The sequence below is a fragment of the Bacillus rossius genome, chromosome 15 (assembly GCF_032445375.1).
Source record: "Bacillus rossius redtenbacheri isolate Brsri chromosome 15, Brsri_v3, whole genome shotgun sequence".
Lineage (NCBI taxonomy): Eukaryota > Metazoa > Arthropoda > Insecta > Phasmatodea > Bacillidae > Bacillus > Bacillus rossius.
Window position 1 is genome coordinate 48446728 of NC_086342.1, and position 15281 is coordinate 48462008.

Below are 15281 nucleotides of genomic sequence, written 5' to 3' on the forward strand. Positions count from 1 at the left end.
ACTGTGGCTTGGTTTAAGTTAACGTAGCCGATATAAAACCAATCTTGTGTACGCATATTTCAAGGTCAATTGTTTGTATTATTGTACGTATTTTACAGTCTTGCATTTTTTTTTTGAAGTGAGAACTTCTTTAGCCGCGTTGAGTGCTTTTTGGTAGGGGCAAAACATACGGGTTCGCGTCACCGACATGCTAGTGACGTGTTGCGCCAGACTGGCGAATCGCAGCGGCCTGTGTACATGTATACGCATATATACACTAGTACATTGTATATACTCTACTGTATCATGTGCGTGTTGGACTCTTTTTGGATGGATCAAATCTCGTGAGTTCGCGTCACCGACATGCTGTAGTAGCAGTACCTAAGTGAAGTTAAATTGACAGCATTGAGCGTTTTTATTTTATTTATTTACGTAGTGAATTTCTTCAAACGTCACGTTATTGCTTTATGAGAGGTAATGATTATTTGTGGATTTAAGTGTTTTTTCAATGATAAAAACTTAATTTCTTCTAATTTTAAAGTTATAACTCGTATAAGCAAAACTTAGTGGGCTCGCGTCACCGACATGCTAGTGATAATAATACCAGAATCATTTTCTTACGTACATTTGACGTAGAAATGATGTCATGTTACACATTTAAAAACAAAGTTTTAAGTTTCCACTTCTGTCGACAATGTCCATGACTGCCCCTTGTTTTTTAATCTGAAGGGTTTGTAAAGTTGTACATGAAATCACTTCCCCCTGGCCTAGGCCCCACAAGGGTGCGGCAGGGTGGACACCTGGGTCCAGGACCCGGATATTTTTAAATGTTTCAACCATCATAATTTTTTTACAAACTAGAAAAAAACATAGCGAATATTTCATTTATAAGGGTTATTTTGGACTTATAAAATAGTAACCATAGTTATACCCTGTATTTTCAGGTTACATGACATTCTAAAAAGAATGTAGGTGAGAAATAACCATGCAATTATAATGTAGCACGTGACTGTAAAATTGGGGGGGGGGGGGGAAGAAACCCGTAATCAAATGTGGAAGGGAGGGACCGGACTCGAAGTCCCCCTGGCTATGGACCATGGGGGGGGGGGGGGGGGTCTCCCAAAGAAGAAAAAATAAATAAATTGATAAAATGAGAATTGTAACACCACTCAGCACAAAGAAAGTAAAGGGAAATGCCTTTGATTCAGCATTCTATGGTTTGTTCATAGTCCGGCACCAATCAATGAGTTCAGATGTTCTCAGACCGACTCCAACTGTTGACCTTGGCCATCTAGGTTCGCATTACGGCGCTGCTGGCGGTTTTTTAAGTTTGCATAGAGTCTGGTCCTTGTTCCGTGTCCTACGGTTAGATCGTGGATCACTGTCCCTCGTGCGAGACGTGGTTGCTGTCTTTGTTTTCGGGAAGCATTTTGACGTTTCTACGATTATTACGATCGAATTACCACGAAAATAGGAACGTTCATAATTAATGAAATCAAAAATTAAATCTAGGTCTCCCTCATGCTGCACGACAAACGTTAAGATGAACGACAACAACAAAAAAGAAGCTGAGTGTTATGAATAGGTTGGTAGGTACTAGAAAGAGGGGGGGCATGCAACCAGTGTAAAAGATGGCGACGTTAGGTGAAGCCAGTATGGTCAGGATATATTTATGTTGAGTTGTTAACCAGTAGCACAGTGTACATACAAATGATGTAACAGAAAATAAAGGGAAGCCTAAGATGCACATAAAGTTCTGTCCCTGCACGATTACACCCGAACAATTCACCTTCGGCCAACCTCGGGTTTATTTATATATTTATATTTCTCTGTTTATTTTAATGTAGCTATACTAACCTAACTAACCGTCCATAGCGTTTTAAAGTGTTTTAATGAAGCTAACCTAACCGACCACTTTTAATATTGGAATTATTTTTTCCTGCGCAAAAATAAAACAAGTCCCGAAGTTGGCCGAAGGTGAATTCTTCGGGTGTAATCGGGAATGGCAGAACTTTATGTGCATCTTAGGTCTCCCGAAAATAAAAGGAAAATGAACAAAACACTGAGGGTCGGGCGAGATGTTCCTTGACCTGCGATAGCGGCGGACGGGAGATAGCATCTGCCCTCGCAGTCGACGGAGCGAGGCGCAGCCATGTCGGACCGCGCTGGTGTGGCGGCGGTGAACCAGCTGACCGCGGAGGAGTTCGTGCTGACTTTCAGCCGCGTGGTGGAGAGCTACCCCGCGGCCGCGGCTCAGCTCTGTCAGCTCAGGCCCTTCAGGTCCACTCAGCACATCGTCGACTCGCTGGCCGGCTTCTTGGAGTCGCTGGCACCCGCAGGTACACAGAGAAAAAAAAAAATTTTTGTTTGAATCAAACAAATATATGTTTATATATGGCGAAACAAATGTTAACTTGGTGGAACAAAAATACTTTGTCAGCTTAACCAATCTCGGATAAGTAACAAAAATGATTTGGTACACTTAACCAAATATATATTTGAGTTGACAAAATCATTTTGTTTGGGCCAACAGAATCTTTCTTACTACAAAATATTTGTTTGAATTAACAAAATATATTTATTTCGCCATATACAAACGAATATTTTGCTAAGGCAAACAAACCTTTCTCTCAGTGTAGGACTCAGCGGGACAGCTTCTGCCATTGTTAACGTGTTTGCCCATCATTTTCATAAGATTCGTTACACAAACCAAGCGCGGCTCCAGAAGGGGGGCGGTGTGGGCGATAGCCCCTCCCGAGACCAATTATATTGATTAGTGTATATTTATGTTTACTTAAATATTTAATTTCATATGTTAAACTTTTATCTCATATAAAGTTGCACGGAGCTACTAAGGTTCTCTATTTGAAAACGGTAATTTTTAAATAATATTCCAAGGCCATTATCTGACCACTTTCATTTGTTTTTGCAACTACGACCTTTCTTTTTGCGATAGCCCCTCCCGAAATGTCATCCTAAGCCGCGATTGACACAAACATCGTTATAAGGTTTTAAGAAACTTGAAAGGCCGATTTCTATGTCGGACCATCGTGTTGTATGCAGTTCTAAATTTTTTGTACCTTTATCATATATAATTCAAAAAACTTGGATTTTCCAAAAATCACGAGAAACCAAGGTTTGTAGCAGTGTAGGGAAACAATTTTTTTGATTAACAGATTAATACACATAATTTTAAGTAATACGTGTAAAAATCTCCACACAAACGATTGAATTTAATCTGAAGAACACTATTAAATGCTCTTAGCTTCATTCACATAAACATTTGGCCTTTTAATGATATAATAAAAATAATAAAGATATTGGATCTGTAAATAGGGACTGGAAAAATTCTCGGTTTCGATGACCTTCAGGATATAACTACATAATCCTCAGTATACTCGGGGAAAATAACGCCTGTTCATTGGCTGCTGACTTGTGAGTCGTCTCAACTAGTTTGCTTGTGATACGATACTTCTTTGGTTGAGTATTCCCCATTGTCCTAGAGTCGTCCAGATGAACAGTGAACCAATAACAAAAGCAGCTTAAAGGTTTAAGTATTTAAATTTTAGCGTATCGCTAAATGAATCCGCGAATTTTTCCGGTCTCTATCTATAAAGCACCTTATAAATAGGGACCGGAAAAATTCGCGGGTTCCATGACATCTAGGATGAACTTTATAGTTCTAGGTACACTCGGTCAAATGCCACCCTCTCATTGGCTGCTGTCTTGTGAAGGTGTCCCAACGTAGCGGCCTGTGATTCGATACAGCTACGGTTGAGTGTTTCTCACTGGCCCAGAGTCGTCCAGGTGAGTTGTGAGCCAATAGCAGAGGCAGCACTAAGGTATGACTATTTTAATTTCAGGCTGTCGTGAAATGATTCCGCGAATTTTTCCTGTCTCTACTTATAAACAATCTTGAATAGTTAAATTATTAATTCATTTGAAATACTGCAGAAGACAGCCACCAGGGGTGGGGCTTCCCTGAGTGGTTGTGGTAGTGGTAGTGGTAGTGGTTGTGGTAGTGGTTGTGGTTGTGGTAGTGGTTGTGGTTTTGGTAGTGGTTGTGGTAGTGGTTGTGGTTGTGGTAGTGGTTGTGGTAGTGGTTGTGGTTGTGGTTGTGGTAGTGGATGTGGTAGTGGTTGTGGTAGTGGTTGTGGTAGTGGTTGTGGTTGTGGTAGTGGTTGTGGTAGTGGTTGTGGTAGTGGTTGTGGTTGTGGTAGTGGTTGTGGTAGTGGTTGTGGTTGTGGTAGTGGTTGTGGTAGTGGTTGTGGTTGTGGTAGTGGTTGTGGTAGTGGTTGTGGTAGTGGTTGTGGTAGTGGTTGTGGTAGTGGTTGTGGTTGTGGTAGTGGTTGTGGTAGTGGTTGTGGTAGTGGTTGTGGTAGTGGTTGTGGTAGTGGTTGTGGTAGTGGTTGTGGTTGTGGTTGTGGTAGTGGTTGTGGTAGTGGTTGTGGTTGTGGTAGTGGTTGTGGTAGTGGTTGTGGTTGTGGTAGTGGTTGTGGTAGTGGTTGTGGTAGTGGTTGTGGTTGTGGTAGTGGTTGTGGTAGTGGTTGTGGTAGTGGTTGTGGTAGTGGTTGTGGTTGTGGTAGTGGTAGTGGTTGTGGTAGTGGTTGTGGTTGTGGTAGTGGTTGTGGTAGTGGTTGTGGTTGTGGTAGTGGTTGTGGTAGTGGTTGTGGTAGTGGTTGTGGTAGTGGTTGTGGTTGTGGTAGTGGTTGTGGTAGTGGTTGTGGTAGTGGTTGTGGTAGTGGTTGTGGTTGTGGTAGTGGTTGTGGTAGTGGTTGTGGTAGTGGTTGTGGTAGTGGTTGTGGTAGTGGTTGTGGTAGTGGTTGTGGTTGTGGTAGTGGTTGTGGTTGTGGTAGTGGTTGTGGTAGTGGTTGTGGTAGTGGTTGTGGTAGTGGTTTTGGTTGTGGTAGTGGTTGTGGTAGTGGTTGTGGTAGTGGTTGTGGTTGTGGTAGTGATTGTGGTAGTGGTTGTGGTTGTGGTAGTGGTTGTGGTAGAGGTTGTGGTAGTGGTTGTGGTTGTGGTAGTGGTTGTGGTTGTGGTACTGGTTGTGGTAGTGGTTGTGGTTGTGGTTGTGGTAGTGGTTGTGGTAGTGGTTGTGGTTGTGGTTGTGGTAGTGGTTGTGGTAGTGGTTGTGGTAGTGGTTGTGGTAGTGATTGTGGTAGTGGTTGTGGTTGTGGTAGTGGTTGTGGTAGAGGTTGTGGTAGTGGTAGTGGTTGTGGTTGTGGTAGTGGTTGTGGTAGTGATTGTGGTAGTGGTTGTGGTTGTGGTAGTGGTTGTGGTAGAGGTTGTGGTAGTGGTTGTGGTTGTGGTAGTGGTTGTGGTTGTGGTAGTGGTTGTGGTTGTGGTAGTGATTGTGGTAGAGGTTGTGGTTGTGGTAGTGATTGTGGTAGAGGTTGTGGTTGTGGTAGTGGTTGTGGTAGTGGTTGTGGTTGTGGTAGTGGTTGTGGTTGTGGTAGTGGTTGTGGTAGTGATTGTGGTAGTGGTTGTGGTTGTGGTAGTGGTTGTGGTAGAGGTTGTGGTAGTGGTTGTGGTTGTGGTAGTGGTTGTGGTAGTGGTAGTGGTTGTGGTAGTGGTTGTGGTTGTGGTTGTGGTTGTGGTAGTGATTGTGGTAGTGGTTGTGGTTGTGGTAGTGGTTGTGGTAGAAGTTGTGGTAGTGGTAGTGGTTTTGGTTGTGGTAGTGGTTGTGGTAGTGGTTGTGGTTGTGGTAGTGGTAGTGTTTTTGGTTGTGGTAGTGGATGTGGTAGTGGTTGTGGTTGTGGTAGTGGTTGTGGTTGTGGTAGTGGTTGTGGTAGAGGTTGTGGTAGTGGTAGTGGTTTTGGTTGTGGTAGTGGTTGTTGTAGTGGTTGTGGTTGTGGTAGTGATTGTGGTAGTGGTTGTGGTTGTGGTAGTGGTTGTGGTAGAGGTTGTGGTAGTGGTTGTGGTTGTTGTAGTGGTTGTGGTTGTGGTAGTGGTTGTGGTAGTGGTTGTGGTTGTGGTAGTGGTAGTGGTTGTGGTTGTGGTTGTGGTTGTGGTTGTGGTAGTGGTTGTGGTAGTGGTTGTGGTAGTGGTTGTGGTTGTGGTAGTGGTTGTGGTAGTGGTTGTGGTTGTGGTAGTGGTTGTGGTAGTGATTGTGGTAGTGGTTGTGGTTGTGGTAGTGGTTGTGGTAGAGGTTGTGGTAGTGGTTGTGGTTGTGGTAGTGGTTGTGGTTGTGGTAGTGGTTGTGTTTGTGGTAGTGGTTGTGGTAGTGGTTGTGGTTGTGGTGGCAGATCAGGAAGAGGTCCTGCGACTGCACACGGACCTGGCGGGCAGTCCGGCTGACGGCGATGAAGGGCGCCTCACGGCCGAGTCAGCGCGAGAGCAGCGCGCCGCCGGCCTGCTCAGCTTGTCAGCGCGCGACAGGCAGGAACTGACACAACTGAACCACAGGTAGCACACACAACCAACCAGCTCACGACCGGCCGTGCCTCTTGGGAAGCCTTCATTTCACAGACGAGAGAGCCACACCCGAAGTTACCCCAAGTTCATGCCCGCTTTTTCCCCCCTTTCTATCTCATTGTATAAACCGGTGTGGCATTTAAATTTTGCAGTCCATTAAAATGGGTTAGCTACATTATAAATACTTTAAAACATTGTGGATGGTTGGTTACATTAGGTAAGTATAGCTACATTAAAAATACTGTAAGATCATTTTATGGTTGCTTAGAAAATAACCTTTTTACATGCTTTATATTAGCTTCACCTGTATGTGTGTTTGTCTGTCCGTCTGTAACTCTTTCGACTAAGAGTGAGTGGCTCATCACTGTAAAATGTCCCACCAATTTTATTACGTTCGTTAGCCGAGCGGTCTAAGGCGCGCGACTTCTGTGACGTCAGCTTTCGGATTCAGTGAACGTGGGTTCTACTCTCGGCCACGCCAAAAGAATTAATTTTTTTTCCCGGTAAATTCTAAGATTATATCCATACATCTAACTGTAAATGATTCGGAGAGACTTTACCATTTCTTTGTGACGTTGCAACTCCAAATAGTTATCTCAGATGGTAATAGGTAGTGTCGGTAACACATTTCCCTATGATAATTATACATAAATTTAGTTTAAAAAACTAAAAAAACATGCTTTTAAAGAATATCAAACTAAAAAGTTAAAAATAAATATAGTTTAAAAAACTAAAGAAACATGCTTTTAAAGATTATCAAACTAAAAAGTAAAAAATAATTTTAAAATTTAATTTATGACAATAGTATATAAGCAATACTAGTATAAATGAGAAAAAAGCATGGGGCGCTTAATATACAAAAAATATGGCACAAAGCGCCTCAAGCATTTTTCTCATTTATACTAGTATTGCTTATATACTATTGTCATAAATTAAATTTTAAAATTATTTTTTACTTTTTAGTTTGATAATCTTTAAAAGCATGTTTCTTTAGTTTTTTAAACTATATTTATTAATATGTAACTATCCAGGGCTAGGAAACTGTTTACATGATTTCACGATATCTTTAATGTAGCTATGCTAACCAAATTGACCATTAGTTATCATGAGTTACAATGAACAAAAAAAAACAAAAAAAAAAAAACGAAGATGCACGATCGGACATTTGATTCTCTCGTCTGTGAAAAACAGGATTCCCATGCCTCTTTCATTTTTCTTTGTAATCTGTTTGAATTTAAGTAGGTTACACATTGTTATGACGAGTTCTCTCCTAAGTAAAGCCTTATTACATTCACTCTCTAATGGGGACTGGAAGGGAATAAGAGGTTATAAAATAAGGTCTCGACATTAACATCAGTCCCACTTCAATTTACTACTAACTGTTACAATTGTCAACGCTGTCACCCGTTCAGTTAGATGTATAAGATATACTTGAGTGAATGTACGTGCCTCGCTATCACACCTCGCGGCAGTCCTCTCGGCGAGGCGGGAAGCGGCGGCCAGAGTCACCCCCCCCCCCCCCTCCAGGCGTGGCTGTGGCTGCCGTGTTTGAGACCTACCCCTTCTCCACCTCGTTCGCTTTCCGCAGCGCAAAGCCTTCTTTTCACAGACGAGAGAGCCAAACGCCCGAACGTGCATCTTCGGGTATTTTTTTTGGTTCATTGTAAATAAATATGGCGGTGTTGATAAAAGGAGAGACCATAAACAAGGCAACGGTATTTGTTTGCAATTGTTTGTAGAGGAAAATACCTAATTGAAAAAAACGTAGGTACTTCGTGGATTTGTATATTTTTCATACCGTAGATATAAAATCTAGGAAGTCTTTGTCTTCCACAAATATTCTCGGGACGCCCCATATTCCATGAATGTTTATTTTGGACAACTCATGATAACTAATGGTCAATTAGGTTAGGTTAGCTACATAATAAATACTTTAAAACATTGTGGACGGTTGATTTGGTTAGGATAGCTACATTAAAGGTACTGCGAAATCATGTAAACGGTTTCCTAGCGCTGGATAGCTACATATTAAAATGTTATTTGCTAAGCAACCACAAAATGATTTTAGCAGTATTTTTAATGTAGCTATACTTACCTAATTAAACCAACCATCCACAATGTTTTAAAGTATTTATAATGTAGCTAACCTATACTAATCGACAGCAAAATTTAATGCCACACCGGTTTATACAATGAGATAGAACGGAAAAAACAAAGCGGGCATGAACTTCGGGTGTGGCTCTCTCGTCTGTGAAATGAAGGCTTCCCGGTGGTCAGCCTCGTTCCGAAGCGCTGTCCCAGTGTTTCGCGCTGCTGCCGCAACGAGGCCGGCCCGCATGGCGCTGCAGGCGTGTCGTAACAACATGTACAAGCTCAGACTGTTTGCTTAATCAGACAACACTGCGACACAGTGTGCCGCAAACTGTATTGTCATCATAGCTTCTGCGGGCCTCGGGGTCCGGATGCCAGAACCAGGCATCGAACCAAGGGCCCGCGAAGGGTTCCAGGCTGCGGAGTGCCGCCCACTACCTCTTGTTGTGAAATAGAGTTTATGTTTGGATGTCTGTCGAAAGGATGATACTGGGTTACTTATAAGGCGGTGTTAAAATTTGTTTCTCTAGCGGGATCGCGGTAGGGACTCGAACCCATATGCTGCTGTGGGCATTGTGATGAATAGAGATAGAAGTCACTTCTTTTCCATGGGCTATCTGCGACCGATGTGGGCGATTTCTTGTGGACATGAGTGAGATGACACACTGCGCAGGAACACGGCCCCTGGGAGCTCTCCCCGCAAGAGGCCGTCACTCGAGCCTCCGCCCGCTCCAGGAGACTGCTGGCCATGTGCTCTGGCTCGCTGCTTTCGCGCACAGCCACGCGGTCGGGTTTCCCGCTACGAGAGAGAGCCGGCACCACTGTCCCGCCTCCCCCTGCACTCGTTGCGGTCAATGCCAGAGTCGTGTGACCCCAGCTGTTCCTGTCTCGCCTTGCACTACCGGCTTGGAGCCCCCGAGAGAACTAGCGACTGTCGCACCGCGGGCGCGCGGGCGCCAGTACAGCCGCGGCGTGCCTGCCTGCCCCACGCGCATTTGGAGGCGCCTTTAACGACTGCGTCCTCTTTGGTTTGCCTTTGTCGACCTCCTGTGGCCGCACACTGCTGACCCGCAGCGCGGAGAACCCCGGAGTGGAGTGGCTGTGGAGCGAGCTGTGGGTCGGTGGTGTTCCCTCTCTTCCAGGCGTGAGTGCGGGATCGGTCCCGGAGTCTGTGGTGCGTGGCTCGACCCCCGCGCGAGGCACCCGCGGCCGGCAGCTGCGGGCAGACAGTGCTATAGTCCTGCCAGCCTCCGTGGAACGCTCAGGGCGCTGCGAGACGCGGGCCTCCTCCGGGTCGTAGCTCCCCAGTTCTGTGCGCTCTGGCAGTGTTGTAGGATTTGATATTCCTGGTGAGGATCAACTGTGAGATGAGATGCATGTTTGTGAGTCTGTGAAGTGTGCGAATGCGTGTGAAACGGTCCATGCCAGTGATGAGACGTAGGGCCTGGTTTTGTGCGACCTGGAGTCGTTTGATGGTGCATTACCCCACACCTCGGCGGCATAAAGCATTGCGGGCAGGACAACTGATTTGTATATCCGTACTTTAAGCCTGTCTGGTAGCACTCGGCCCCTCAGTAGTGGGTAGAGTGCTCCTACTCTCTTCTTGCACTCCGCCACTCTGCTGGCCGCATGGTGCTGCCAGGTCAGGCGGGAATCTAGGTTTAGGCCCAGGTATTTAGCTGTGGGGGCTAGGGGAATGGGCGTGTCAAATAGCTCCAGAGGTAGTGGCGGTTCCGGCCTGCGACGAGTGAAGATGATGGCTTGAGATTTCTCGGCGTTGGCCTTAATTCGCCATCTCTCAAGCCACCACTCGAAGAGCCCTTGGTAGTCCTGCAGGTGCTGTTGGACCTGGTCGATGTCCGGGCCGGTGGCCCACAGCGCAGTGTCGTCAGCGAAGAGCTGGACTCGCACGTCCGGCGCTGTGGGGATGTCGGCGACGTACAAGCTGTAAAGGAAGGGGCTTAGCCGCGCCCCTTGCGGCATTCCACTGGAGATTGGCCGTGGCCTGGACAGCTTGCCTTCCACCTTGACTCGGAAAGTCCTGCCGGCCAGAAAGCCGGACACGAGGAGAGTGTAACGGGGCGGGAATTGAAGTGAAATGAACTTGTAAATGAGCCCCTCATGCCAGACTTTGTCAAATGCCTTTTCAACATCCAGGAACACTGCCTTCATATGTTCCCGGTCATTGAAGGCACCTGTGGCCGACTCTACGGCGCCAGCAGTGCTGATAAGGTCTTAGGGCTCAGGACACAGCCAACTGTCTGGTCAGCTGAGCGAGGTGGTGTCTAAGCTGGGATGGGTAGCCTCAGTCTCTGGACATAGCCTGATCTCTAACACCTCTCCTGTTTCGCGTATACGGCGTATGGGTCCCCCAGGCCGGTAGGGCTCACGCTAAGAGGTCTGGGTTACCAAAAAAAAATTGTTTGTCTGTAAAGTCGGTTTACGGACGATAGTTTAACGTGACATAACAAAACATTGATGAAATGATTGCATTCTTTTATGAATAAAATTGAATCATTTTTATTGAATTATCATTATTTTGTATGGATACAAAGATGGAGTGAAATTAAATCTACAATTTAAATTGATAAATTTAATTTTATTTGCACTCATTAATTCAAATATGTTTATTACTTTAACGAAGAGATTATTTTAACTATAACTTTTATACATGTTTGCTATTTAACTTCTTCCAATCTGTGTTATTCTGTTAAGGATAGGACGATGATAGGAAAAGTAGGAAACGAATAGGAGTGTTTCAAGTTTAACGTGCCTCGAAAGGTAAAATCGATGGTTGTTCCAATCGAGTGGAAGAGAGATAGATGCGGCGCAAGAGTACAATGAGCGTAACGGGACACAGCGTAACGGGACACTTTTTTGTGCGGGCAGCCGGCGTTCATCGAGTTATTAGACGTCACGTCAAAAAGGGGGAGCAATCCCTTAAAACAGTTGACTTTACTAAAAATGTCCCTGTATAGTATCTCTACATCTCTTCACATAACTATATGTATATCCCTCATTCTATCCCTCTATGAAGCTGTATTATCTCCCTCTCTATATACCTCTATTTGTGTCTGTATCTTCACATCTATATTTTGTTATCTATCTTTTTACCTGTCACAGGTGTGACACAGGTATGTAAAAACATGCGTGTATTGAAGTGCAACATCTGCATTTTCATTTGTACAGACTAGCCACAAGAAACTGCAAACACCATATGCGGGCCGTGTCCAAAACTCATGTACGCTCTTGCAATGTGGTAACCACGGCCCCACAAGAATGTCAGCCTCGTAAAACTTCACCAGTCCGTTGGAAATGTTTACATTTATTTCTTCAACCAATCAGTTTTATTGAGGGGGAAAAAAATTGTTTAACTGAAAGTAGTAAATTTTTAACACTCAATTAGTATCACACAAATTTACAGCAAAAATAATATACTTTATGACTCTACCTTTGTTCTGTTGTTACGATTGGTTATGTATGTGCATGGAATTTCGAAACTTCCTCATAAACATGTTTACTCAATGTATTTTACCAGTCATATACAGAATGTCTCATAACTCACGGTCAAGCCCAGAGCAGTTGATAGGCCAGTAAATGAAGTTCTGAATAAATAAACTAAACTTCAAAAAGTGTCATAGTTTTTATTTTAAACATTTTTTCAAATGTTTTTAAATTCTCAACATGCACCAAATTATAACATTCTGTGACTAAAAATGTTTTCTACCAAATCATAAATAACCCTACTATTGATAACAATTCAAAATAAATATAAACATGGTATACCTTAAGGCAAAAAATTATTTGGAATCTTATGCTGAAAAAAATTCTCAATCAGGTAAATATACAGAGTCATACTGTAACAAAAAAATTGTATTGCTAACTTAGTGAGCAAATTATATCCCCCCCCCCCCCCCCGGCCAAACAAAAAATTTAGCATGTTTGATTTAATTTTGAATTAGGGTTATTTATTATTGTGTAGCAAATTTTTGGGAAAAATATCTAATCATTTTTAGTCACAGAATCTAATAATTAGGTGTTGGGTGAAAATTAAAATTTTTTTTTGAAAAAATGCCTGTGACTCGAAAACTAAGACACTTCTTGATTTTTTTTTTGTTTCTGAACTGTGATTAATTTGGAATATCTACTGTTCCAAGCTTGAAGTAAAAATTATTTTACGATTCTATAAATTACTTAAAAGTTGTATAAAAATATAACTTATGAAACTTTTTATAAAATTTTTAAAATGGAAACATTTCTTTAACTCAAAGTCTACAGATTCTTTTGCTTGCAACACTTCATTTCCATTTCGGATTGTGGAGCAAGGTGTCAACAGTGTAACAGACTGACTCGCATCCCATAGGACCCGAGTTCAAATCCCGGTTCGGCCAATCTGGTTTCGGTTTTCCACGACTTGCCAACATCACTCCAAGCAAAGGCTAGGATGGTTTCTAACACGTACACAATGTTACGTCAACATGGGCGTAGCCAGGATTTGTAGGGGAAGGAGGGGGGGGGGGGTGTTAATGAGCTATAACAAGAATACATTTTTTTAAACACCTGTTTTTGGGGCTCTGAGGAGTGGTGCGGAATGCTTCCTACCCCCTCCCCATTCAAAGAAAAGCAGCTGGTCTGGAGTACAATGCCCAGGGAAAAGTTTTCAAAAGATGATGCTTTAATACCCATTTTCGGCTGTATGATGAACTTCGAGTGCTTTTTTTTCAAAACGTGAATTTTTTTAAAATAATGGTGACACTTACGAACGGTATATTCTTACACCATGAATTGCTGCTTATGATTGTGTCATAATAAAGTGTTCAAAGAGAAGGCAACTAACTGTGTAATTTGTCATGTTCAGTGGTAATTGAGTTTCTTTTAGAGAGGTGTTATGTCCCCTATCTGCCCTACCTTACTACACACTTGTACAGAGAAAATTTTCGTTTTCTTTACACGGTTTACTGTAGTTAAGTATTCTCTTCAACCCCATCCATGAATGTAAATCTATTAATGGTGTGGTACCCTTCATTATTTTGCTGCCATAATTTTCTTGTTTTTGCATACCATTTAAAAATAATAATAATATATATAGTTAATTTTTTTATAAAAAGTTACATAATTTAATCACGAGTGTAGCTTTTGACACGTAGAACTTAAATTTTTTTGTATTATGATTTATAAATTAATACATTTAGGATATTCCTGAACCCTGCAAAACTAACATCAATAGATTATGGGAAAACCAATTTTTTTATTGATTGAAAAATATAAAGATAAAAATTTAATTAATAAATATCAAAGGCTATACACAAAAAATTAATTTAAAACTGTATACAACATAAAAATTTAGTTCATGCAACAGTTGACATAAAAATTGGCCTTGAAATTTCTAAAAAAACATTAAATAAATACTTATTTAAATGTATTATACATTTTATTAACAATTAACAATAATTAAGCTCTATGTTTTTTTTAAAATAATTAGCAAAAACACGAAATTTCCGAAGCAATATAATTTAGGAGATCACTACCTCCTTAAGGAAAATCACTAAAATGTTGCCCCAATATTAAAATTTTTAATTAACCAAACCTTTTCATTTTCCAGGTACAAAATGAAGTTTGGCTTTCCATTCGTTATATGTGCTCGTGAAAATAAAGTAGCGACAATCCTGGAAGGACTGAAGACGCGGCTGGGGAACACGCGACGGGATGAGCTGGAAGCTGGCATAGCCGAGGTGAAGAAAATCAGTGCTCTAAGAATAAGAGAACTGACTCAAAGTACCCAAGATAATCTATAGAGATATGACAAAACGTCCAAATATTAAACATATTGAATCATTTCCAATTATGTAGGTATCCTTAACAATTTTGATGATTGTAGCTGTCTATTTAGGGGGAAAATACATATTTTGTGTTTTACATACATGTTATTAATTTTTTTATTTACTTGCTTATAGGACAGCTGCAGTCGTAAAATTTGGCAGGCATAACCGCGCATTCAAATGCCTGACATTTTCTAAATTTGATGATAGTAGGTGCTGCATAAGTATGAACAAAAATACATAATTATTTGTGAAAAAACAATGAATCAAAGTTTGTAACTCAATTTAAGTTTTAACCAATTAAGCTGCTAGAAATCGTCATGGGGGAAAAATATTTTAGATCGAATCATCTTCGATAGGCCTGCCAATAATATTCAACTTAGGAAAACTAGTCGAATTAGCCAAACATAACGCCCGTATAAATATACCGGAGCCTGTGACAGACACAAACATGGGCGTAGATCCCGGGGGGGCCAGGGGGGCCCGGGCCCCCCCTGGAATTAATGGGCCCCTCCTTGGGGGGGCCCACTCGTGATTTGAAAGTTAATGGTGTACACATAATATATATCAGATTATTATTTACAACGACGACAGACACTTTGACATGCTTTATATTCCTACCTTTGAGTTCCGTAGTTATTTTCCCCTACCCCTTCTGCGAAAGCCATGGTATGGAGTTTTGCAGTGCGAACTTTGAAACCCTTAATTCCTAGAAACCGTACATTCCAAAGGACGAAGCTAGGGTAGGGTTCCGTTAGCATTTCCTCCCCATTGATACTCACACTACCTTGTCCTCTGAAACGACAGTATTATAGGTTTCAGGTAGTCTGTTTTTAAAGTGGTTTTGCTCTCGTGTGCGCCAGTCTTCTGCTTTCTTGGCAAACATCAACATGGATAATTTCGTGACGCGGAAGAAACGGAAAACAGAATCTGATTCTCACCTGGTAAGCTTGATTGTTTTATAAGTAGTGACTATTA

General features: G+C 42.3%; 1 protein-coding gene across 1 annotated transcript; it reads left to right on the plus strand.

Annotated features, from left to right (window-relative positions):
• The first annotated feature begins 2083 nt into the window (after window positions 1–2083).
• Window positions 2084–14404, plus strand: LOC134539362 (2-oxo-4-hydroxy-4-carboxy-5-ureidoimidazoline decarboxylase-like). The gene is made up of 3 exons (XM_063381346.1): window positions 2084–2318; window positions 6225–6384; window positions 14087–14404. The coding sequence occupies exons 1-3, from the start codon at window positions 2132–2134 to the stop codon at window positions 14277–14279; spliced, it is 540 nt and encodes a 179-aa protein (XP_063237416.1). The 5' UTR covers window positions 2084–2131; the 3' UTR covers window positions 14280–14404.
• The last annotated feature ends 877 nt before the right edge of the window (window positions 14405–15281 follow it).

What these genes read in the sequence shown, in the direction of transcription:
- LOC134539362 (XM_063381346.1), top strand. Translation starts at nt 2,132, where the DNA reads ATGTCGGACCGCGCTGGTGTGGCGGCGGTGAACCAGCTGACCGCGGAG. An exon ending in GGAGTCGCTGGCACCCGCAG is followed by an intron (nt 2,319 to 6,224) that starts GTACACAGAGAA and finishes TTGTGGTGGCAG; the next exon opens with ATCAGGAAGAGGTCCTGCGA. An exon ending in CTGACACAACTGAACCACAG is followed by an intron (nt 6,385 to 14,086) that starts GTAGCACACACA and finishes TTCATTTTCCAG; the next exon opens with GTACAAAATGAAGTTTGGCT.